General features: G+C 38.9%; 1 protein-coding gene across 1 annotated transcript in view; it reads right to left on the minus strand.

Annotated features, from left to right (window-relative positions):
* The window catches only part of NPFFR1 (neuropeptide FF receptor 1), a 170,341-nt gene that overhangs the window by 114,851 nt on the left and 30,598 nt on the right, over nt 1–24,892 (minus strand). Inside the window, exon 2 of the mRNA XM_075215201.1 lies at nt 527–832. Within this exon, the coding sequence (XP_075071302.1) occupies nt 527–832 (306 nt within the window). The remainder of the gene's footprint in view (nt 1–526; nt 833–24,892) is intronic.

Raw genomic sequence — 24,892 nt, forward strand, 5'->3', positions numbered from 1 at the left:
GAAACCCCTTATATATGCAGCAATATGTGTTTCATCCATTTATAAAGTCATTAATGTATATTTTTATTCCAATTCAATTAAAAGTGGCTTTGATTTTCATATCTTCCTCACATGACTTCACAGGGTAGGAAGACTACAGATTTTCCTGAAGTTTACTTAGTTACAGGTGCACTAACTGGTCTGATGCAAGCAATTGACTTACAGCTATTAGCCATTATTTTGGACTTTGTTCCCATGATGGAGATAGTCTGGGTCTTGTTTACATTTCCTGTTTTTAACATGAATATCATGTCTGGTAACCTTAGACCAGTGTTAACTAAACCCAGTTCTCAGGACCCCTAACAGTGCAGGTTTTTCAGATGATAAGTGAAATAATTAGTACCACTTGTGGATCTGTTACAATGTGTCAGTCAGTAATAAATACACCTGTGCTTCAGGAAGGAGATATGGTAAACCTGCACTGTTATGGGGCCATGAGGACTGGGTTTGGGAAACCCTGGCATAAACAGTCTTCAAGATTACTCACCAGTAATGAGGTTGTCCACCAAAGTAGTCGGCATGCAGAAGATCCCCACCAGCAAGTCGCTGATTGCTAGGTTTAGAATGAACATGTTGGTCACTGTACGCATCAGCCGGTTCTTTAGCACAATGAAGCACACCAACATATTGCCGATCATGCACATAAGAAAGATGAAAGTGTAGGCCAAGATAAACATGGCAGCTATTGTTGAGGTGTGCTGGTAGTAGAAGGAGAATGTTAGATTGTCTCTGGAGACATGTGTCTTGTTCCCAAATCCCAAGGAACTGATGTTGAATGATGGCACATAGGGTCCTGAGAAAATTAATATAAAATTAGTGCATTAGTTCTTTATAGACTTATAAAATCTATAAAGTTTTTTATAGACTTATCAATCATCAACAAACCTTTTAGATTAGTAATTCATGATCATACCAGGTTTCAGTTTTAGCATATTGCCTAGAGAAACAAAGAGAATCGGCATGCACGTACTGAACAAAGGGATTTTTGTATTCATATTATCTAATGGACTCAGGGACCACATTTATAAACCACTATGTAATAGAATTCTATCCACTTGGCATTTGGCTGTATAACTATCAAACAAGGTTAGCGGGTGGAAATTAATGTAGAAACATAAAAGTGCTTATTTTAAAATTCCATATTTATTCTAATTGTTTATCTGGAATCCTCCCACCCCTCGAGATGTCTTTATATTCCAATACTGGCCAACTGTATTTCATTCATTGAATACATTTCTGGAATTAATTTTCTCTAGATAAAAGATAATATTCAAAATTCGGTAAAGCTGTGCTATGACTACAGTATGTCCTGTCTTTGCACTATGCTGTTTGATTTCCTTTATATCTGCCTAGACAGTACTGCATGCAATGTATTTAGATGTGCTACACAGTAGCAACATATATCTGATATAGATTATGTTTAGGAAATTATTTTACTCCTTATGACAAGAGGGTTTTCGCCAAATTCCTATTTTTTGTGATACATCAGTTAAATTGGGAATAATACTTTTATTTTGTGTATCCAAAACATTATGTATTATTTTTAAAGAGAGGTAATTATTTTTTTGTAAAATAATGTAACAATAATATTTAATTTATGATCATTATAATGGAAAATAGAGCAACACATGCCCATAGAAGTCAAATTTGTCATTATTAAATATTAAACAAACTTCCTAAATATCTGGGGAATCTTAAAATCTTAAAATGTAAGTGGGAAAAACTGCTCTGTTCTACACTGACATCTTAAAGGAAATGGGTTAAGATTCTATTATGAAGCTCTGCTGAGATTAATATGCACATCCACAAGATAAGAATATTTTAAAAAACAAAAGAACTTGAACACTGCTAAAAAGTATTGACACAGAATGTTTATAAAAATATTTGTATTATGCAATAGCGACTTGTTTTATATTTTCCTGAATTTCTTCTTAAATAAATCCTACATTAAAGTACAAAAAAATTATGAATATTCTAGTCTACCATGGTAAGCATGTAAAATAGTGAATTTGTATTGTTAAATGGGTTTCAAAGTATATTTTAAATTTAATAACCCCCTTCCCATCCCTATAAGAGTACATTTTTGTGAGGGTCTCTCACCAAGGGATTCCCACCATGTATTGTTATTAGCTGGGTCTGGGCACTGACAACATAGTCAAGACCACTGCCATTCCTCTTAGGTGCTGCTTGGAATGACAGTCTCCGCTATTATCGGTGTCTGGACCATGTTAAGAACAACAAATGGTAGGGGTAACAGGGTAACACTTCTAGAAATAGGTTTAAGCAAAACCCTAATTTAAAGTGGAAAATGATCATACTGTAGGAACGTTTTTTTTTACAATATGCTTTGTATGGAATATCGCTGTGCCTCATAAACCTCACATACTCACTTCAGTTGCTTTTGAATATGAGTATTTCTAGATCAAATGACCAGGATGATGCAATAGTATTTAACATGCTATTGAATTAGGGAATTCATGGGCAGAGAAGTTGAATATTTTAATGAAACTGGAATAAACACTTACATTCTAACATCATATCAGCATCGCCAGACTTAATTTCTTCAGAGTGTAAGGATAGCAGATAAGAATGCATGCAGCTTTTAATGTGGCATAATAGTTACCATAAAGAATGGCAATTCTGATTACAATCAATGTGAACTATTTCTGTCTGAACTGTGAATCTTAAGTCTATAGAATAGTCATTGTACTTACTGGATTAGGCATACCATTTTTATTTAATCATGTGTCTTTTTCTACCAAGACTAATACACATATTTTTGTTCTGCAAACTCTTAATAACTCTGCAGTTGTAAGGTCCACCCACATGAGCTTATTATATGCCGCCTCTACCTTACTGCACAAATATCTGATATACAAAAGCCTGACGCTGGTATGAAGAATAACATTAATGGTTCAATGCAACAGAAAATTGGATGCAACATCCCACTTCATTTACTTTGTGCTTGAGAAAAATTGACATATTTTTTGTCTCTGGCAATAGATTTTGAATTCTGTGCAATCTATTATTATTTATTTATATAATACTAGCATACTCATTGATGCTTTTCAATTGAATTAAATTGTGTGAAATATTTAATGCTACTTATTCTGAAAATATGTATTGTGTTCTACATTGTCTTCATTTGGTTTGTGTCCCCTTTGCAGCTCCTAATTTTACATTATTCCTTTGTATGCCTTATAATTACATATTACATAATCCATGTATTCACATTTGCCAACTTGACAAGAGATAAACCAATGTACTAAAGATTTCTCCCTGAAAACGTTTTCCCTTTTTTAATATTTACCAGTAGCAAAGAACTATAGTTCTGTTTTAATGTTATACTTGCTAGATTCAGTTCTTTGTATCATATCTTATGATTTACATATTCTGCACCATGATTTATGATTTATATTTTTAAAATTAAAAAGTCTTATGATTAAATATTTAAATCACAATAAAATAGTAGTATGATCATGTTCAGTGGTCAGGGACCCACATTGAGCGTTGGGGATTAGCAGGTGGTTAAGTGGCCTGGCGTACAGGTCTACTTATTTAATACTATAACTTCTACTTCTAGTAGCTGCAAAGCATGACCTGAGAGTGAGTAGCACCAGGTTGCAGACTTGATTTATATATATATGGTTGGAGGTCTGCTTTGTACAGAAGCCATGAGATTGGAGGTCTACTTTATATAATAATTACTAGTTTAGGTGTCGTCTTTATGTATAAGCCATCATATTGCATTTTGTGAACACGCCTCAAGATAGGTCTGCTTAGTATACCAACCATGAGATTGCAGGATTTCCTTGTATACTGGTCACCAAAATGAACTCCATTTTATAAACTTGCCACATAAATTGGCTCTGTTTTTCCATAGTGGCAATAAGAAAGTTCCTTGTTCTATATTACTGTGGTGTATGTATACATCTTTTTGTTTACATTTTGTAAATCGGTGGTAATCGTTAATGCAATGCTTTTAATAACGACACTGAGTATAAAGATAAATATAACCCGATTGCCATAAAACAGACCTGCTTCAAATGCTGATTTATATTAATACAGGCACAGAACTAATCCGAAAACACTACCTTGCAGACTGCTATCAATTCTGAACTCCCTGTATGCTGGAACTTCCGTTTTTCAACACAAAACAGAGAGACATTGAGGTTTGTCAATTTAAAGCGGCAAGCTATCCCTTAAAATAAATTGTCCAGTTGTGGGGTTCTGCCATTGCCACTTTAAAATCACAAACCTAACCTATTGTAAATATGTAAAACTAATTTAACTAATGGGCTGAATCTCACCAGACACACAAACATCTAGGAAAAGGAAATAGCATCATCGCCATTCATTGTTTTGTGTATAGTTTACGTTTGGTTCACTCCATGCAGAACTGTATACTCAGTAGGTTTTATAATTCATAATGAGTCTGCCTTATAAAAGAAAATTAAGTGCTTGTTTGCTTGTCGTAATTGTGACAATGCCTCACACAATAAACAGGAGAAAAAGGAGACGCAAGCATCGCAGTTGTTGGACCAAGGACTGGTTGCCGATGAGAGAGTCCTTTTCACATATGCCACTGCAACAGGAGATACGGGAGCATGATTCTGATGACTTCAGGAATTTCCTGTGGATGGATGACCCTACTTTCCATGAGGTGCTGCAACTGGTCACTCCACTTATAGAAAAGGAGGACACATATTTTAGGAGACCCATATCTGCAGAGACTGTTGCTATCCTGAGATTTCTGGCTACTGTAAGGACACTGGCTGATCTGAAGTACAGCACAGCTATTTCACCTCAAGGTCTGGGTCTGATCTTACCTGAGACCTGAGAACCCATCTGTCACAAACAGCACTCACCTGAGTCTGCGTGATGCGTGTGGGACACAGGGTTAACCAAAACACAACCACCTGGTCTGTCTAAAATGATTAAATCCTTCCCTATCTATGCCACACACTAGCTTTGCAATACTAATTATGCCACCACCAAGGTTTTTTCTGACAAGAGCTGACACTCTTATTTAGGAAGCCTTCGGTTCTCCCTAGCATTAATCTAACACAATTTACTTTAATCAGAGTTCACATAAACCTCAATGTTCTCCTTGTTTCAATTATGTAGCGTCTTGACCAAACGGTCGCGTGAATTCGTAAGAACACAGAGACTTGAACTTATTAAGTGTAATTTAATATGGAAAATACATCCGCAATGCTTAAGATAAAACAGATAATAAAAGGCATACAAATATAAAGCAATTGTTTCTTATAAAATAAAAAGGATAAAACACAGAATTGATACCTCACTTATAATCAAGGTTCTGTTGCTAGGAGAAGCAGGAAAAATGGGACCTCTTCAATATCGAATTGACTCCCTCAGAGTGAACCAAGACTTACTTTTACACTACAGTTTTAAAACCAAGCTGCAAACCCCCCAGCCCTCTTTCCTGTGAGGTCAGAACCAACAGGATGGTAGAATGCAAATTAGGGTTTTATGACTCTGCTGTTGGAATACCTTTAAGTCAAGTTTTTGTTACACCGTCCTAACTTTTCAACAGTATGGTTTACAAACATGATTTTACCTCCACACAATAGGTCATAAGTTTCCCTTCATCCGCATACCACACATGTCTCTGGTAGGTATGATATTGGAGAAAATGAGATGATATTTTCCTGTGACCCTATTCAGCTTGAATCTGTCATTAACATACAACCCAGTCTCTGCAGTCGGCATGTCTGGGGCCTCCCAAACATGTGTTAGATTTCATTGTCTTGCAAGAGATATCCCCAATGGCTTTCACATTTGCGTCCTGCCATAAATGGTACAAGGTGCTACCCTTATCTACCAGCCCCCTCTGGGTAGTTTAACATAAACAACCCCATTGATCTAACAGCTTCTAAGAGAGCCATGTCACATTATTTCTAGGAATTAATTCACAAACATATATTTGCAGATTTATGCCTACAAATTAGCTTGTACATGACACCATCAAACAAGTTCTCCAGGAACAATACTTGAAGCTTTGCACAAGAAAATATAAAGATTTTTAAACTTTTTTTATTAACATAACGTTTGAATGCAAACCTTAAAGAAAATGCATAAAAATAAATGTTCTACATTTTCCAAATTTAAAGGGCTTCCACTATATTGCAGCATACTGACTCAGTGTGGAGTTCCTACAGTACTAGAGCATCTTTCAATTAATTGAGGACATCTGTGTGGAGGTAATGGCAACTGAAGGGAAGGGGCCGGCCTACAGAAGTCTTATGCATGGTTCAGTGGGAACTCTGTCAACTCCATGTATTGGGGATTTCCCGTCTGTTAGCCTTATATAGGAACGGAACTCAATAATCAATTTGCCTGCCTTGGCCCTGTTGTCAGCATTCAACCTTTTAATTTTTTTTGCTGTGGCCACACACATGAGGTCACACTTCCCATCTTCTTTTTCCATCAGTCTGTTGGCTGAGTCCCTTATACAACGAGTTATGACCTCTGTGTTGTTTGCCTCTCATGCCCTTTTCTTTCCCCCTCTTGCCAGGCTGTTGACTGGGTTGTAAGAGTGGGTTGCTAGGTGGGTTGCTCAATGGCTGGCGTTTCCACAGTACCCTCACCCTCATTCTCATTCTCCCTCTATTCCTCTTACCATCTGCTCTTGTTTATCTCTCCTTTCAGACTTCTACTCTCCCTCACCCTGACCCCCCCACTTTATTTCTCTTGTTAGTCTGCCCCTTCCCTCTAGATTATAAGCTCCCACGAGCATGGCCCTCTTATACCCATGACCTCCTCCTTCTGATACCTTTGCCCTCAACACCACTACCTCAATTTTACACCTCAACACTAGGCCCCTGCCCTTGGTCTCATCTTCTCCTTCGCACCTTGCATGCTCTGATCCTGTTAGTTGTGCTCATACTACTGGGCACAGTTTCAGCGTGCTTCAGTTCTCTCTCCCCTATCTAGTTTCTTAGTGTCCTGACCTTCACTTATACCTCCTTGTTCGGTGTACCTGCTCTCAACTGGGTTGAGTATTTATTTCATTTTGTTTTTGTATTGCCATTTCCTGTTTTGTCCTATGCTCAACTGAATTGATAAATTACTACACTTTGTTCTTGTAATTCCCTGTATGCCGTGTCCTGTTTTGACCCATGCTCTATGTATGGCACTGCAGACCTTTTGTGGCGCCATATAAGTAAAAATTAATAATAATATCCTCCACCATATCGGAAACCCCTTTCTCTTTGAACACAGATGGCTGTATAAGAAAAATATAAAGTAAAATGGTTAGTATGGCAACAATCGATGAATGTATTGATTTTACATTGCAATAATCTTTCTTTATTAGTTCCCATCAAAGGCTGTGGAATGGCAAATTATCGCTGAAGAATTTGAAGAAATGTGGAATTTCCCAAACTGTGGTGGGGACATCCCCTAAAATAGGTTCCTATTTCTGCAATTACAAGGGATTCTTCAGTACTAAGCCCTCCCTGCCTTAAATACTTAGGCTGGCCAATAGGAATGCAGGCACACAGCTTTAGTAAATCAGCTCAGGAGGCTGAAATTAAAAATCAAGCTGCGCACGCACCCGGCTGTTTAGACAGCTGGCCGGGTGCGGCAACAGCAGAGGAATACATCCCAGTTGTTGCCCAGGCCCTGGGTTTGAGTAAATTTTTTAGTAGATTAGTTTCTGTAATAGCATTTATGGGTTACATTCTGCACTCACCCTTCTGTAACATTGTAAATTATCTGAAATATATTTGATTTAATCATGTGAATGCATTTGAAAATACCTTTGAAGATATGCCATATGTAATATTTTAATTAGGTAAACTCTGGGAATGTTTGTCTGCATCGATAGGGTAATCAGCTGTATAAAAGTATTTCCTCTTTCCACTTTTTAAAAGCTGGTGCTGAACTATAAACAGACTACTAGTTACTTCTGATGTAATTTTAAATGTATGAAATATGACTTCCGATTGGCGGGGCATCTGGTAAGGCCGCATCTTAGCAGCGATCTGTTCTCAACTCCTTGATCAATCACCATTAAACATCTTAGGGTGACTAATTCTACTCACCTCTGGCTGATGCAGCCATGCAGAAGACTGAGGATCACAATTTCTTATTGGACTGCATATGCGGGGGCGATGATTTTCCCGCCAACTCAACAATGATTTATTTTTCCTGTGGGGTGAGTGGCCTGAACTGACCTTGAACAATATAACGACCCCTTCACAGATATTCTGTCATGCATAGGTGCAACATTTACGCAGTGTCACAATCTGCCTCTGTCGGCAGTATATCATCTCCTCTTTGGATGCTGCTTTGACTGTATTACATCCCTCTTGCAAGAGGTTAAGCCCTCTTCTTTGTTTTGGATCCTGAACACTTGTGCATGGCCTTTAGTTTGCCTTTTCAAGTAGAGGATTGCCAGTTCATCAATTGTTTGCTGTTAATGGTTATACTCTTAGTACTCCTGAGATCTGTAACTGATTGATCTCCTCGTATCTGACTCACGGTTGATTATCGTTTTGCACCTTTTTTCTGTGACCTTGACCTCGGCTATGTTGACTTTGCTTTTGCTTGCTCCTTGGTACTGTTGTGGACCTCATTGCTTCTCACCATGGCATGCTGACCATCCTCCTGTATACTCCTTCCGTGGAATCTCCTGCTATCACCTGTGTATTAACCAGCGTCTGCAATAGCTGCTACTTTTGCAGCATTCAGTTCCCGCTATCTCCTGAGGATACTCCAGTGTCCAGATTCTGCTGCAGACAACACATATGTAAACCTTCAGCTCCTTTCAATTATATATTGTGCCTCTGAAGATTTTCCTATATTCAGTGTTTACTATAGCAGCTACTCGTGCAGCAGTTCCTGATGTTTGTTTTTTGCAATATCTGTTTCCAATTGTTGCAAATACCACTACCAATATCTGCTGCCTATTGTGTCCAATACTTCTGTCCTTATATTATTGCTTTCATTGATCTCTGCATATGTTTCCTATAGTGCCTATGGACTATTTGCATTAATCATTGCCTGCATCAAGTTATTTGTCTGTGTGAGTTTTGCTTTAAAAAAAGGACTCAGTTTACATTTTCAACAACTCCCAGTGTATTGCATACTGGGAAACCTGACATCCAGTAATTCAAACAACTCTAAAACCACTGGTATTGCGGCTGCTATCATATAGTGCCTTTGCTCATTTGAACTGACATTGTCTCCTGGTAAGTGCTGTACCAGCCCTCAGTTGCTCCATATCCTGCTTTGCTTCTAGTACTTACCTGACTCTATCCTGCTTGGGGGAGTCTGTGAACTGGAGCCTGCACCTCTGACTTAATCTCAGTAGTCCAAAGTGCTCTCCCAGCGTGACTGGGATCTATGAGAGTCGACTGTGCAGGGGTGCCTGTGCAAGCTACATTACCCCCTCTGCCTGTCTGACAAGGATTCATACCATCAAGATAGACTGTGATCCCAACTGGAGCTGTTAAACTTACTTTGCAGGCTACCCTAACTAATCCTTCCTCCTATCTCGGGTCCTCAACTTCACCCCTGGAGTATCAAAGGCAGTGGACTGTCACAGTGTTGGGGGTAATGCTGCAGTTCTTTGACATGCAGTCATTACTTCCAAGGCGCATTGATGGCGCATCAACGACTGAGGCACAATACTGTCGACCTCACTTTGATCACCTACTGACAATCAAACTGCCCCTTTGATACCCTCAGGTCTTACTCACCTTGGAAGCTATATATAGAGCTCCATCGCACTTCTGCAAAGGGAAACATAGTACTTTAAGGATATGACCCCACAATACATTAAGTTGCCGATGACACATAGGACCTTCCTCCCATGTAGTTTCTGTTACACTTCAGATACCTGGGCATATATATTTACTAAAGTGCGGGTTTGAAAAAGTGGAGATGTTGCCTATAGCAGCCAATCATATTCTAGCTGTAATTTTGTAGAATGTGCTAAATAAATGATAACTAGAATCTGGTTGCTCTAGTCAACATCTCCACTTTATAAAACCTGCAAACCCTTTTTCACACGCATGCTGTTGTGAGTTAACTATTTCTTCCTATTTAACCTGCTTTTTGTACCTACCTACTTAATTATTTTACAGGAACATAAGGGACAGTGTCATCAGACAACTAATCAACTACCCATATCTCCCCTACACAGATGTTTCTCGGATGAATCCTTATATCTGTGAAAATGTATATTGTGTTTACCCTGTTTGCATCTACTGATTAATGTTTATTGAATAGATTAAATATATGTGCATTGTTTTCAGTAGTTCGCAATAATGTTCTCTTGCAGTCCCTTGTTAGGTCCAGTTCTCTGAACAATTAGTGCTTATCCTGTTTAACTGTTTTTTTTTAACCTTTTACTTCCCCCAAGTAGCTGCTGGCATTGTAGCTCAAACTACCGCACATTATATACACACAGTGTCAGAATTAGTGTCCCAATCGGTAATTCTGTGTGGGTTTCAATTGCCACCTGGTGACATCTCTGTAGGCTGTATATACAATTATTCGTCTGGATCAATATAACCAGAAGGATGTAATGTCCATTACCATCTGATAACTGATCTCTCTATAACCATCGTTGCCATAGATTATCTCCGAGGTTAGTAATTTATAATTGGTATTACCTCTTACAGTTAACTTGTGAGTAGCACCACTTTATTGAACATTAGTTCTCGCTGCAATAATAAATCAGGAGCAAGGGTGTAGGAGATAAGAAATAATAGAAAAGTAATATTTTCCTTTTTAGTGGTAAGTCCTTTTCAGATTTCTCTTTCAACATCATTTATAGCTGACTAATTACGTAATTCTTTTGGGCGACTGTTGTCCTCAAATTGAAGACACTCAGGATGTGGTGGACAGATTCCTTGATAGGACTTATTCGCCCAGATCTGCAGCACAATCAACTCCATCCAAGATGTGCAGATCAAAGTAAAATACTAACAAATCTACTCCATCAATGCAACCACCTGCCGATGATGATCATGATCATGGTGTTACAAACCAAGAAGATCAAGTTGTGGTTCAGGCCCTTACTTCAATAGCTGAGGTGGCCAATGCAATCTCGATACTAATTATGTACCAGATAAACAAAACATTTGAAGACCTTCAAACGGCCTTTGACTCATCATGGGCTAAGATAGAAGCTAACTTTTCCAGAATTTAATGTTTGGAACAAAGCACAAATGATGTGGAGGATACAACACACTCCAAAAACCATGACCTATTCCCAAACAAGATCTCTCCAATCAGAGAAACTTGAGGATCTCAAAACAGAAACAGGAGAAATAATTTGAGATTCACGGGGATACCAGAGTGCAGTAGGTATTCAGTCAGATGTGGATCCCGTACACATTGAACAAGCTCACAGATTGGGTCTGTTGAGATAGGGAAATGCTAATCACTCTCGCTCCCTGATTGCCAGATTCCTGGATTTCAGGGCAAAAGAGAAAATATGGGCTTCATGAAAATCACTGCAACTGGCAATAGACAAAAGCTGAATTTTGATCTTCCAAGACTTCTCAGCCTCTGTAACGCAAAAAAGGAAAGAATTCTCTAAAACCTTCCGCCAACCAGATATACGCCCTTCTACACTCTGCCAAGTTATGCATTGACAACAATGGCCAAACTCTCTTCTTCACCAACCTGGTCAAGGCCAAATATCGCTTTACTATCATGGTCGCTAATGACCCTTGATCATGCCAAAATCAGTCACAAATTCCCAACGCACCCTGTGTGGGGAAATACATATTCACAATAAATTAATATTGCTAGAGGTTAAACCTCCAGCTTCCCAAGGCGCCTGTGTATCAAATGTAGTATGAACAAAACACCAGTAAGGGTTATTGTGAAACCATTTTTGTTGTAAAAAGCAATAAACAACAAAATCAAACAAAGATCTCAGTGCACTGAGACAAGTATCTTGAACAGCAAATTAATTGCAGTATCACAGCATAATATAAGATCAGTTTTTATGTCCAGATGAAATTGTCCAGAACATTAGTAGCACAGGAAATAGTAATATCCTGTGCATGTAAAGAGGGTCATATGACTAGTCCTTGAGATCAATGGAGACAGCACTAGTAAATGCCAGGAGCAGAGTTCCAATAGTGATGTCACATGTGTACAGGCAGTGGAAAGTCTGGGCAAATGTTCCGTGTATGGAAATGCCCCTCCAGCATCCAAAGAAAAAAACACAATAGTTCCCCATTTGGGACCGTCACAATAAGCAGAATGGTAAATAAAAACAAAGTAAAACAAAATACAGGTCCGTGAAGCAAGCCGACACCAATAGATAGTCAGGCTAGTCCGATATAATACAGGTGGTGGCAGGCTGTAGAGAGATTCAATGATGAACAAAGGCACTTACCCCTTCCAAGGGGACGTTTCTCTGTGTAGTGATTTCTTCTCTTACTTCTTCTCACGGCCGCACTCTTCTCTTACCTCCAGATGAGTGTCTCCTCCGTGTAGAGCTGCGCATGCTGAAGTCCTCCTTCTACTGAAGTGAAAGTAGCAGCAGCTTCTCCGATCTCTCAGTGTGAATGTAGAAAAGAACACACATTCTTGCTCTTGAATAAATGAGTGAATAGGTAGTACCAACGCGTTTCACCCGTAACCGGGCTTCATCAGGGATAATTGAAATGCTCAGTTCTTTGTGGACCTATATATAGTCCTAATCACAGTAGAGTCAGTAGCTGATTGGTTGCACACTAATTACGGCAGATGCAGTGTGTTAATAAGAGTTCTCCAATTATATGGTATTATTACTTGTGGAGTGGCTGTGAATCCACACATTAAGTCCAAGATGATAGTAAATATATATAGAATGTCCGAATTGGAAATAAGAAGAGTTGGTGGGACCCCTCGAAAATGTGTACCATTAATAATGGCCACAAACAATAAAAGCTACACATGTATATATATATATATATATATATATATATATATATATATATCCAGAAAAAAAGGATAACCAAACAATGGCGCTATGACAAATTATCAATGTGTAGAGAAAAGTAAGTCCAGATATAAAAAGTCTTTCAATAAACACTTCCCACATGCAGGCAGCAGCCAATCCTCCTAGGACCAATCGGTGTGTAGTGGAATAATCTAGATATAAAAAGATAGAAAAGGAGGCGCACAATAGTGTAGTATAGTCTGAATAAATAGGCATAGGACCAAAATAGAAACCACAGGTGTAATGTCTCAATATTACAATTTATTAAAATGCACATCAGCTACTTACATATCAGGTAGCCGAAGATCAGCTTGTCTGTAACAGCATAGCAGTAAACAGCATGACATGGGCCCAATATAGTTAAAAAGGGAGTCCAAAAGTAAATCACATTTAAATTCACATTTTGCTCCATTTCTGAGGCATCTATTGGTTTGTTGGATCATGGAATGTATCATCGGCTATATCCCGGTTACCCCATTTTTTAAGCCTTAAAGACCTTCTTTCTGGTATGCATATTAAGTACACGAGTGGCTGGTGTTTTACTCAATCTATTTTTTCACATTAAGATCATAGATCTATTTTTTTGGTGTTAAGGATATTAATCGGATAAATTTTTGGTCCTATGCCTATTTATTCAGACTATACTACACTATTGTGTGCCTCCTCCTCTATCTTTTTATATCTATCTATATATATATATATATATATATATATATATATATATATATATATAAGGAAACAAAAAGAACAGGGCGCCACATAGTGTATTACCATAATAAAAATAGGAGAACACTTTGAGAGTAAATGGAGTGTAATATGAAAAGTTCCCAAATGAGAGAATATTTTTGTGGCTCTCAAGATAGAAACAAGACTAAAGTAGTGAAATCAATAAAACACTCATGTGAACACAGTGATTCCAATCCCAGGTGAGATCACCACTAATAATATTTCTGCGTACCAGATATACGACTTGATAGGCTTATCTGTAAAGCTGATGGTGTCTATAATACTGCTACAAGCTTCCAATACCAATGCTTCTCCTAAGAAGGGGAGTCACCGGATACAGCTGGGACCTTAGACCATAAGCGCAATAAAAAAGGAGCTAAAATAGTGTAATACTGTATGATGCAAATTTTAATAAAAAGGTAAGTATCACACTTACATAAAATCAAATATAAAGTGCATGTAAAGGTTTCTTTTTATGGTACTCATCTAGGATGCATGCATTCTTGTGGGACTTGCAACAGTCAGTTCTTAATGTGTCTCCACGGCAGCCTTACTGGAAGACATCCAGTGCCCAAAGAGTCTTATACCACAATATCCAGATGAGCAATCACAATCCTCAACGCGTTTCGTCCGTGTAACAGATAGACTTCATCAGGAGGAACATAAGCAAATAGAACTTAGGTAACACCGGGGCTCAAATTTATACTCACTAGCACCATCTTGATAACCAGCACCCTGTGACATAATGCGTCTATCAAGCTCGCATGATGACGCATGCGTGTGCGCTCCGTGAATTGGCACATGTGCAATGTGTCTTCACGCGATGACGCATGTGTGTGGGCTCCGTGAATCGGCACATGCACATTGAGCCATTGGAATCTGAATAACTCATATTAAGATAACTGGCACAGCTCCAGTAAAAACATCGGAACCGGGTATCAATATGAATAAAGCATGGGTAAGTGACCTATACTGTGAATAATCTAATTAACACAACGGTATGCCATACAGAATATAGTGAGACCGATAATACAAACAATTACTAATAAGGAAAACAGATATTAAGACAGGGTAACTCTATAAAGGGAATAGTGATAAGAGTACATCAAATGTCTTCCACACATATATATCCCTGCGGTCAACAAACCATCCTAGAATAAACACTCATAAAACTATTAATTGCTAAGTGGTGTCGGCTTGCTTCACAGACTTGTATTTTGTTTTACTATGTTTTTATTTACCATTCAGCTTTTTGTGACTGTCCCAAGTGGGGAACTATTGTGTATTTTTATTTGGACGGTGGAGGGGCATTTCCATACACGGATAGTTTGCCCAGACTTTCCATTGCCTGTACACATGTGACATCAATATTGGAACTCTGCTCCTGGCATTTACAAGTGCTGGCTCCATTGATCTTGAGGACTAGTCATATGACCCTCTTTACATGCACAGGATATTACTATTCCCTGTGCTACTTATGTTCTGGACAATTTCTTCTGTACATATTAACTGAGCTTATATTATGCCGTGATACTGCGATTAATTTGCTGTTCAAGATATTTGTCTCAGTGCAGTGAGATCTTTGTTTGATTTTGTTGTTTATTGCTTTTTACAACAAAGATGGTTTCACAATAACCCTTACTGGTGTGTTTGTTCATACTACATTTGATACACAGGCGCCTTGGAAAGCTGGAGGTTTAACCTCTAGCAATATTAATTTATTAATCTGGAGGTTTGGGGACCCCCTCCTTTCATTTTCCCCTACTCTATTGGCAGCCGCCTCACACTCTGTCTGGGTGAAGCGCAGATACTCATATTCCTTTGTTTTCGGTTTGATTTAAATACATATTCACAATCTGAAACTGACTTCCCATATATAGATTGTGAATAGCAATTTACAGGGTTGCATATTCACTGTTGTTTTAAGTTACTTTCATTGGAATTTGCTTTGTGCCCCTCTTGCGCAGTGGGGGCACATTACAGGTAATTTTGGTTGTAAAAATGAAAAAAGTGTTTGATTCCAAGGCTTTGCATTTTTTATTATCTTTCATTATTTTACATTGTTCTACCTTGTTTTTCTTTGTTTTCAGGAATATGTTGGTGAGGGCTATGCAGTGATCTCTCTGTCGACTCCTCTGATAACTAGGACAGAGGAGTCTCTCACTTTCAAATGAACATTCTTTATGACATCATGCCAGCTGAGGGGGTAGGATGAGCTCCATTTCACACAAACACATCCGTACATCAGTGTGCCAGGACCTATCTTTCAAACTCACATCCTGAAATGTAGGGGGCTTGAACACTCCAATTAAATGCAATAGAATTACTTCCCTTCTAAAATAATTGCATGAAGATGTGGTGTTTCTCCAGGAAACCTATTGGATGGCCGGAGATGACTCTTCTCTCAGGGATAGGCAAGTGTTTTTCTGCCTCACATAAAATAAATCTAGGATGTTCTTGATACATTTCTAGACCCACAGAGACATTTTCATCTTTTAACCAGAACACTAAATTCACCTTATTAAACGCATACAGCTCTGATAATTCCTCTACTGTATTCTTTCAGGATATCTACCAATATCTCGGACAATTCCTGGATAGAACAATGGTAGACAACTTGCTAAACCCATTCAGCCCGCATCCACAATCCTTTCCCTGGCAACATATACAAAGGCTAAAAACCTTGCACCAACTAACAGAAATATGGAGTCTTTTTAATCCAGCGGATAGGTCATACACTCACTTTTCCGCAGTTCACAGGTCACTTTCTAGTATCGATTAAATTCTAGCAGCGGACGCCCTTGTGTCCCATGTACAGAGTATACAAATAGGTGACATATTAATATCTGACCATGCCTCGAACCACTTCTCAATCTACCATTCTCCTCTGCCTTCCTTCACATGACTCTGGCATTTTCCCTCCTACCTCTCTTCACCAGAAGACTTTCACAATTTTCTCAATGAGAAGTGGATAAATTCGATGATAATATAGATCATTGGGACGATCCAGTCATAGTCTGGGCAGTGTCGAGGGCAGTTATGCAGCATCACATTATTTATTACACGGCTAAGTCAATGCCTGCTATCATTCCCTGCAAGGGTCGATGTCTACTGCATTTAAGACCTATGTGGGGCACCTGAATGTCGACTCCCTTAACATCTATAAACAAACTCGCCACCTCTTGGAAACATTTTTTATATCCCAATCACAACTCAACTTAGACTACACTTAAAGTAATTTACGAAACTTACACCATTCCTTAGTTTCTTGGCAAGTGTGCTGTTTTCCCTACTTTAAGGTTTTTTTGGATTTATTTTTTATAGGGTTTTTATAGGGTGTACTTTGACAAAAAAAATTGTATATATATATATATATATATATATTGCTTTAAAACCCCAAGTGTTTCAATCTGAAAACAATTGTGTGAGGGGCAGTATCAGTGACATCTGAGCTATTTAGAGGACAAAAAACAGGCTATGAATGATCTCACACTGTGTGCTAGCTCTGCTATGCTGAAGAGATGAGGAGGATGATGATGATGATGATGCTACAGGCACTGCTGCTGCTGAAGGTGATACACCTACCAAGTGGGCTGTCATGCTCATGTAATCTTTTTTTGACCAGTACCACTTGTCCACATATCTGTTGTTAAGTGGATTGTTGGTAGAATGCCATTTTCTAAGGACTGAATTACTTTTTCTTTAACCTCCCAATACAGCTGAGGAGTTGCTGTTTGGGAGAAATGCTTGCTTCGCAGACAATTGTTGTTTTAAGCTATGCATACATTATGCTCCTCATTACTTTGTTCAAGTACAACACATTATTACAATTATCTCCCTCATCCTGTTGCACATTAGCAAGTTCCAAAGTAGCATCCTCAATTTCTATGTCTAAATCATCATAATGATGAATACTTATTCTCACATTTTGAAAGGTATGTAGTCGACGACTAGACATTAATTTGGTCACTATTCAGAACTTTAACAACATTACATTGACATTTCAAATTGCAACAGTATTAGTAGGTCTACAATTCAAATGTGGACAGTATTATATGGATAAGGTTAGGGATAGGGAATTATTTTCAACCTCAAACACTGTCTACATTTGAACTGTCGACCTAATAATATTGTCTACATTTGAACTGTCGACCTAATAATATTGTCTACATTTGAATTGCTGACTTAATAATATTGTCTACATTTGAATTGTCAACGGTTTGTATTGCAAGGGCTTGGGCAAAAGCAAAACACATAGAAATGTAACATTGATAAATTGTGGAATATCTACATAATCAAAGACATCACATTTTAGTTGTGACAAGTGGAATTTTGAACATTAGCAACATTTCCACTTTGCAAACCCGCTGGAAACTTGCAGCTTGATAAATTTAAACTCAACGTTCTTTAATATGCTACACACTGACAACACTACACTTGCTTTTCTTCCACGTCCTGGTATGAATTGCGAAACGCTGATAACGATCCTCCAGTTCACATATAGGAGAGGGAGCTCACCAATGCGGCATCACCTCAAGTTAACTCCTTGATGGTGCTGTAAAAAAGGGAATGATATACCTATTTTTTTATGTTATTCTAACTCGGCTTTTATACTTTGAACAACTCTGTTTGTCTCACTATTTTAATATCACAATGTAACCAGACTGTTATTATCTGTAATAGTTGATGCTACCATGCTTATTGGAGATGCATTGTACGTATCTACTTGATATTTCTACTCCTTTGTAATTTTCTTTTCCTCTGAGTGTGTGTCTTGTTTTGCCTTGTTTCGGAATCAATAAATAGTAAGTAAGAAATAATAATAAAAAAAAGTGTGAACTGTATATAACATTGATTGCTTTTTCTTAGAAAAATTACACATAATGGAATCAAGACTTTTAAGATGGTTGTTTTACCTTAATCTAACTTCTCTGCTGTGCCACAATCCTTATTTTTTGTTAGATATTGCTTCAGAAGAGCAGCACAGTTTAGCCCATTTATATTTAGACAGTATAAAGTAATTGTTGTATTTTTAGATGCAAATGAGTGAGAGGTTGCTTCATCAGTGACTGCATCCCGGTACAGACATTAATATTTAAAGATCAATAGATCATGTGAGTGTGCAATTCAGAATGACAATAGGCAGACAATACCTTCCCATATGCAGGTATGTATCAGGTACATCACATATGAGGGAAAGCTTATCAAGCTGAAGGTTTGAAAAAGTGGATATTTTGCCTATAGCAAACAATCTGATTAGTTATTTATTTAGTACATTCTACAAAATGACTGCTTGAATCTGATTAGTTGATGTTTCAAACCTGTAGCTTGATAAATTTACCCCATGCAGTTTATTGAAAATAGGCCAACACCCAAATAACATCCAGCCAGCAGTGGTCCTGAGATAGGAACATTTGGTAAATGCAGCAAAGACACGTGAGCAGGGTAACAGATGGGCTCCAGTGGTTCGTATAAAAGTGAAGTAAAACCATGGTGTTGAAAGAGACCTACCACAGCACATACTTTGTTAAAATTTGTCATGTATGGGGTTTAGTTACTGACAACCCCTCAGAGCTTCATTCCTGCCACTTAAAAACAAAAAGGTGGGTTGAGGTGGAGAAAAAAAATCATTGGATGACTGCAAAGAAATATAGCCTGGTCCCAAGATTTCCAGTTAATGCTGTTTCGCATGAGGGGAGGCCCATAGCATGGTGAAACAGCTTGCATCCATGAATCCATTCTGCTTGATATCAACAATGAAGGCTGAGGGTGGTGCAATAGTATTTTCATGGTGCACAATGAGTTGCTTCATAAGAACAGAGCAATATATGAAGTAGAGATGCTCGAGATGCCCGAGAACTGAACACATCCGAACTTAGCAGATCTGAGTACCAAGCAGAGTGAGCTCGGTACTTTTGTGCGCCCTTGGAATGAAAACGATGCAAAACGTCATCGTTACGTCGTCGGATCTCGCGAGTTTTGGATTCTATAAGTACCACCCTCCATGGTGATCCAGCGCCATTTCACAGAGGGACACAGAAGGGGTAGCACAGTTCTTGGCAGTCTCTAGAGCAGTTGGGCAGCGTCATAGGTAGAAAAGAAAGAGGAGGGATAACAATGTTCTTCAAAGTCTCCAGTGACATTCAGGAGAGCTCCATTGCTAATTGTCATTGCTGAAATAGAAATAATAGGTCTGGCAGGCTTGGTCTTCTAAATCTGTAGTCCCATTGTACTGTGTTATATAGGTAAAACACAAGGAGGAAAGCTCCATTGCTCTATTGCTAACTGTTATTTCTGAAATAGAAATAATAGGGCTGGCAGGCTTGGTCTTCTAAATCTGCAGTCACATTGTACTGTGTTATATAGGTAACATACAAAGAGGAGAGCTCCATTGCTAATTGTCATTGCTGAAATACAAATAATAGGCCTGGAAGGCTTGGTCTTCTAAATTTGCAGTCACATTGTACTGTGTTATATAGGTAAATCACAAAGAGGAGAGTTCCATTGCTCCATTGCTAACTGTCATTGCTACAATAGAAATAATAGGGCTGGCAGGCTTGGTCTCCTAAATCTACAGTCACATTGTACTGTGTTATCAATATGGATTCACCACAGTACACAGAAGACCAGGAGCACCAAGCAGCTGCTGGCACCAGTCATGATGATAGTAATCCCTCTTCCGCATCTGCCATAGCATATGTTAAAGAGCATAGTGTTTTTAAGTCAGGGAAACAAAAATGTAAAAAAACACCTTAATTTGGTCAAGAAAAAAAGATCTGTAATCCAGGCAAAGTTATCTGCACAAAAAAAATAAAATTGCCAACATGCCATTCTACACACACAGTGGCAAGGAAAGAATGAGGCCTTCGCCTTTCTCTATGAGTGCGAGTTCTGCAACTGTCACTGAGGCGTCTTCTTGTAAGGTCAGTTATGACGAAGCAAGACCTTGTCATTCAGACTCCAAAAGTGGTGTCCAAATACTTTTATGTGTAAAAGCCGAGCTGGAAGAAAACAGTAAGGCATTAGAGGAAAATGTATGTTCAGATTCAGAAATGACACAAATCCCTGAGGAAGGTGTATCCACAAGTGCTATGTTTAATCCTGACCTGTGCAATAGTGTACCCATAAAGATGGCCCCTTGCAGCATTTTTGTAGATGTGTGCATGAACAGCACAAGTGCCGGTGATAGACAAATTGAGGATGCCACTATGGAATTGCAAAAGGATGAGGGGGATATTTTTTGTAGCTGACGAGACGCTAATGAGGATGTTGATGAGGATGATGTTGTTTGTGTAAGTCCTGCACCAATGGAAGTAGTAGGAAGAAAGCCATTGTCCAAATAATCCACCTCTTATGTGTGGAATTATTTTTACCCAAATCCTTACAACAGTTGTCTAGTCATTTGTAAAACCGCAGTCAGTATAGGTAGGGACCTTAACCATCTAGGAACACTGTGTATGTTACGCCATTTGAAGCAAGCTTATGGAAAGCTGTTGGAAAAATCAGAAACTTATGCTAAAAAAATAACATCAAGCAGTCCATCATCAGCTAGGTCCCTTCTCTCAGCTAGATTTCGACACCTGCAATCTACACCCACAACTCCGTCCTCATCAATATCCTCAGTAGCGATCGGAGTTAGTCCTACATCCAAATTGCTAAGGCTAGATGACTCCTCCACTATCCTGGATTCCTCAGAAGACTTCTTGAGCGTCAGTCCCACTGCTGCTGGGGGTGAATCTCCACCCAGAAGCAAACCAAGAAGAAGACTACTAGTAGTTTACAACAATTGACTGTTAAACAATCCTTTGCAAGAGGAAACAAGTATGAAAGCTGTCATTCAGTCATAAAGCAGATCACAGACGCCATGGCGACTATGCTAGTATTAGATCTACATCTAATATCCACTATTAATGCAGCTGGTTTTAGACCGTTACTTGAGGTCTTGTGTCCCCATTACCAAATTCCATCATGACACCATTTTACTAGAAAAGCTATTCCTCACCTCTACCAGAAGGTTCGTAAAAATGTTATTATTGGGCTGCAAAATACCATTCTACCCACTGTACACTTAACCACAGATATGTGGACAAGCAAAGTGGGCAAACTAAAGATTATATGACTGTGACAGCCCACTGGGTTGGTGATTCGCCTTCACCAGCAGGAACACTAGCAGCATATACCCAAGTACGTCACATTTTTCAGAGGCAGGCTGCTCTTTGTATCACCTGCTTCACTAAGAGGCATACAGCTGACAATCTGTTACAAAAACTAAGGGATGTCATTGCAACATGGCTTATCCCACTTGGACTCTCTTCAGGATATATAATTTCTGATAACACCACCAATATTGTGAGAGCAATACAGCTGGGTGAATTCCATCACATTCCCTGTTTTGCCCACACAATAAATTTGGTGGTGCAGAGCTTTTTTTTTTTTTTAAAAGTAAATTTTTATTAAAGTTTTTCAAAACAACATAGTCGTGAAAGTGAGACATCATATGACATATATGTGAAACACTTCACTTCAAGTAACAGAAATGCACATAAAAGAATACTCGAAACAGTACATAGTAAATTGGCATGTTACTGTAAAGGAACAAGAGTGTAGTTTTTCTTATTTTTGTTGCTTGGGGGGAAGAAGGGCGACAAACAATGGGTAAAGGGGGATTTGAGGAAGAAAAGAGGGGGGGGGAGAAGAGTTTATCACCTTTTGTTCCCTGTATCAAGTGGTGAAGAGGAAAAATAGTGACATACTTGGCTATTAGGAGATGTAATCAGACTGTCTATGACTATCATTTAAAAGTATAAGACGTTCCAAGCCTCTAACAATCATAGTATATGGGAGCGGATGGGTGTCAGATGGTTGTTAATGGGGGTTCAGCATTGAAATGGCTCGTCCAAGGAGACCATGTATTTTGGAAATTCTCTGGTTTATCTTTAAGGACGGCTGTAATGCTTTCCATTCTGTAAATAAACCAAATTTTGCTAATGGTAGCTGAGAGTGTGTGTGTGGGGGGGGGGGGGGGGGCAGTATCTTTCCAGTGAGCTGCAATCAAACATTTAGCTGCATTTACCATGTGACCAATGAGCTTTTATATGGGCCGGGTGACGTCAGGGAGCCGTCTGGGAAGAAGGGAGTACAGAGGGGAATCAGGCATCTTTACCTGGGTCACAGATTCAATCCGCTTATGAATTTGCTTCCAGTAAGACTGCAGTCTAGGGCAACTCCACCAAACGTGCAACAGGGTACCCCGCAGTCCACAACCCCTCCAACATCGATCACTGGAAGCAGGAAAGATAGCATGCAGACGGGAGGTGACTAAATACCACCTGTAATAAATTTTACATGAATTTTCCTTTATTCTCACCGAAATTGATGTTTTAGCTATGTTATTTCTAATGGTGCAGAGCTTTTTATAAAATGACAGGGACGTGCAGGACATGCTGTGTGTGGCCCGTAAAATATCTGGACATTTCCGGCATTCTGCAACAGCATGTAGGAAATTGCAGCAGCTACAAGAGCAATTTAATTTGCCCAGCAACCAACTGAAGCAAGAGGTGGTGACAAAGTGGAATTCCACCCTGTATATGCTTCTGCGGATGAAGGAACAGCGAAAAGCCATCCACGCTTACTCCGCAAGACATGACATAGGGACAGGAGGGGGATGTATTTTTCGGAAGCACAGTGGAGAATACTTTCCATGTTGTGCAAGGTGCTGAAAACATTTGAAGTAGTCACATGTGAAGTGAGTTTAGACACTGCTAGCTTGAGTCAAGTGATTCCCTTAATTAGACTTTTGGAAAAGCAGCTTGAGAAACTGAAGGAGGAGATTAAACAAAGCAATTATGCTAAGTATGTTGGACTTGTAGATCAAGTACTTTATTTGCTTCAGGATCCAAGAGTTTTCAAAATCTTGAAATCAAATCACTACATTTTGGTGACTGTGCTTGATCCTAGGTTTAAGAGCCATGTCTTCTCTTTGTTTCCAACTCATCCATATCTGAAGAGATGCAAATAGCTTTTGGTGAGCAAGATGACAACTCAAGTGTCACGTTACAGGACGGCGCCTCTTCCTTCAGTTTCTCAGTCAACTGTTGCTAGGAAAAAAGGTATCTTTCCCAAGAGACCCAGTGATGATGCAAATGACTCAGCACAACATTTTGACATCTGGTCTGGTCTAAAAGAATTGAGCAAAAAATGTGGCACCTCTGCCGTAACTCCACCTGATCCTACTATCAACATCCAAAGGATGTGAAGGATTATTTTAACGACACCTTACAAATAGACACATCAGACAGTCTCTTTACATACTTGGAGGAAAAAAAGGGAATTTGGAGACCCATGTACCAACTTGATTTGCACTGCCTAAGCTGCCCACCCTCCAGTAAATAGTGTTCAGCACAGCCGGGAACCTTGTCAGCGATCAGCGTAGGAGGCTACTTCTTCAAAATGTGGAAAAGATAATGTTCATAAAAATAAACTTCAATTTTCACGAGGAAAGCCTTTCCCGCCAATTACATCAAAATACTGAGACTTCTGTTATGGTGGATTCCAGCGGTGATAAATTAATAATGTGTGAGGATGATGTACAAACTGATGAGGGTGATAATGAGGCTAAGGATGATGACAACAACATCTTGTCACAGTAGAGTTCATTAACAGCAATGTTAGCTTAGGTCCCTTAAGGCCATTGTTAGCTTGTTTTGTGGGGGCCCAAACAAACCAAGCATATCAGCCTCAAAAGTGGCACTCCTTGTCGCTGAAGTGCTTGGTTTGTTAAAGTGTGTATGTCCTTTTTAAGATCCAACATAAGTGTGGGTGGGAGGGCCCAAGGACAATTCCATCTTGCACCACTTTTCCTTTCTGCTACCGCTGTGTGCCAATGTTACCTACATGTGCTATATACTGTTGTGTGCTTTGCAAAAATCTTAGACACCCATTGATGATGCAGATGACTCAGCACAACATTTTGACATCTGGTCTTGTCTACTGTAAAAGAATTAACCAGACTTAATGACACCTCTGCTGTAACTGCACCTGATCCTACTATCAACTATCAGCATCCAAAGAATGGTGGAGGATTATTTTAATTTTTTTGAACGGTATAAGGACAACAGTTTTATTTACAAAAAACAACTTTGCTTGCAG

Source organism: Mixophyes fleayi, chromosome 6, assembly GCF_038048845.1.
Source record: "Mixophyes fleayi isolate aMixFle1 chromosome 6, aMixFle1.hap1, whole genome shotgun sequence".
NCBI classification, from domain to species: Eukaryota; Metazoa; Chordata; class Amphibia; order Anura; family Limnodynastidae; genus Mixophyes; species Mixophyes fleayi.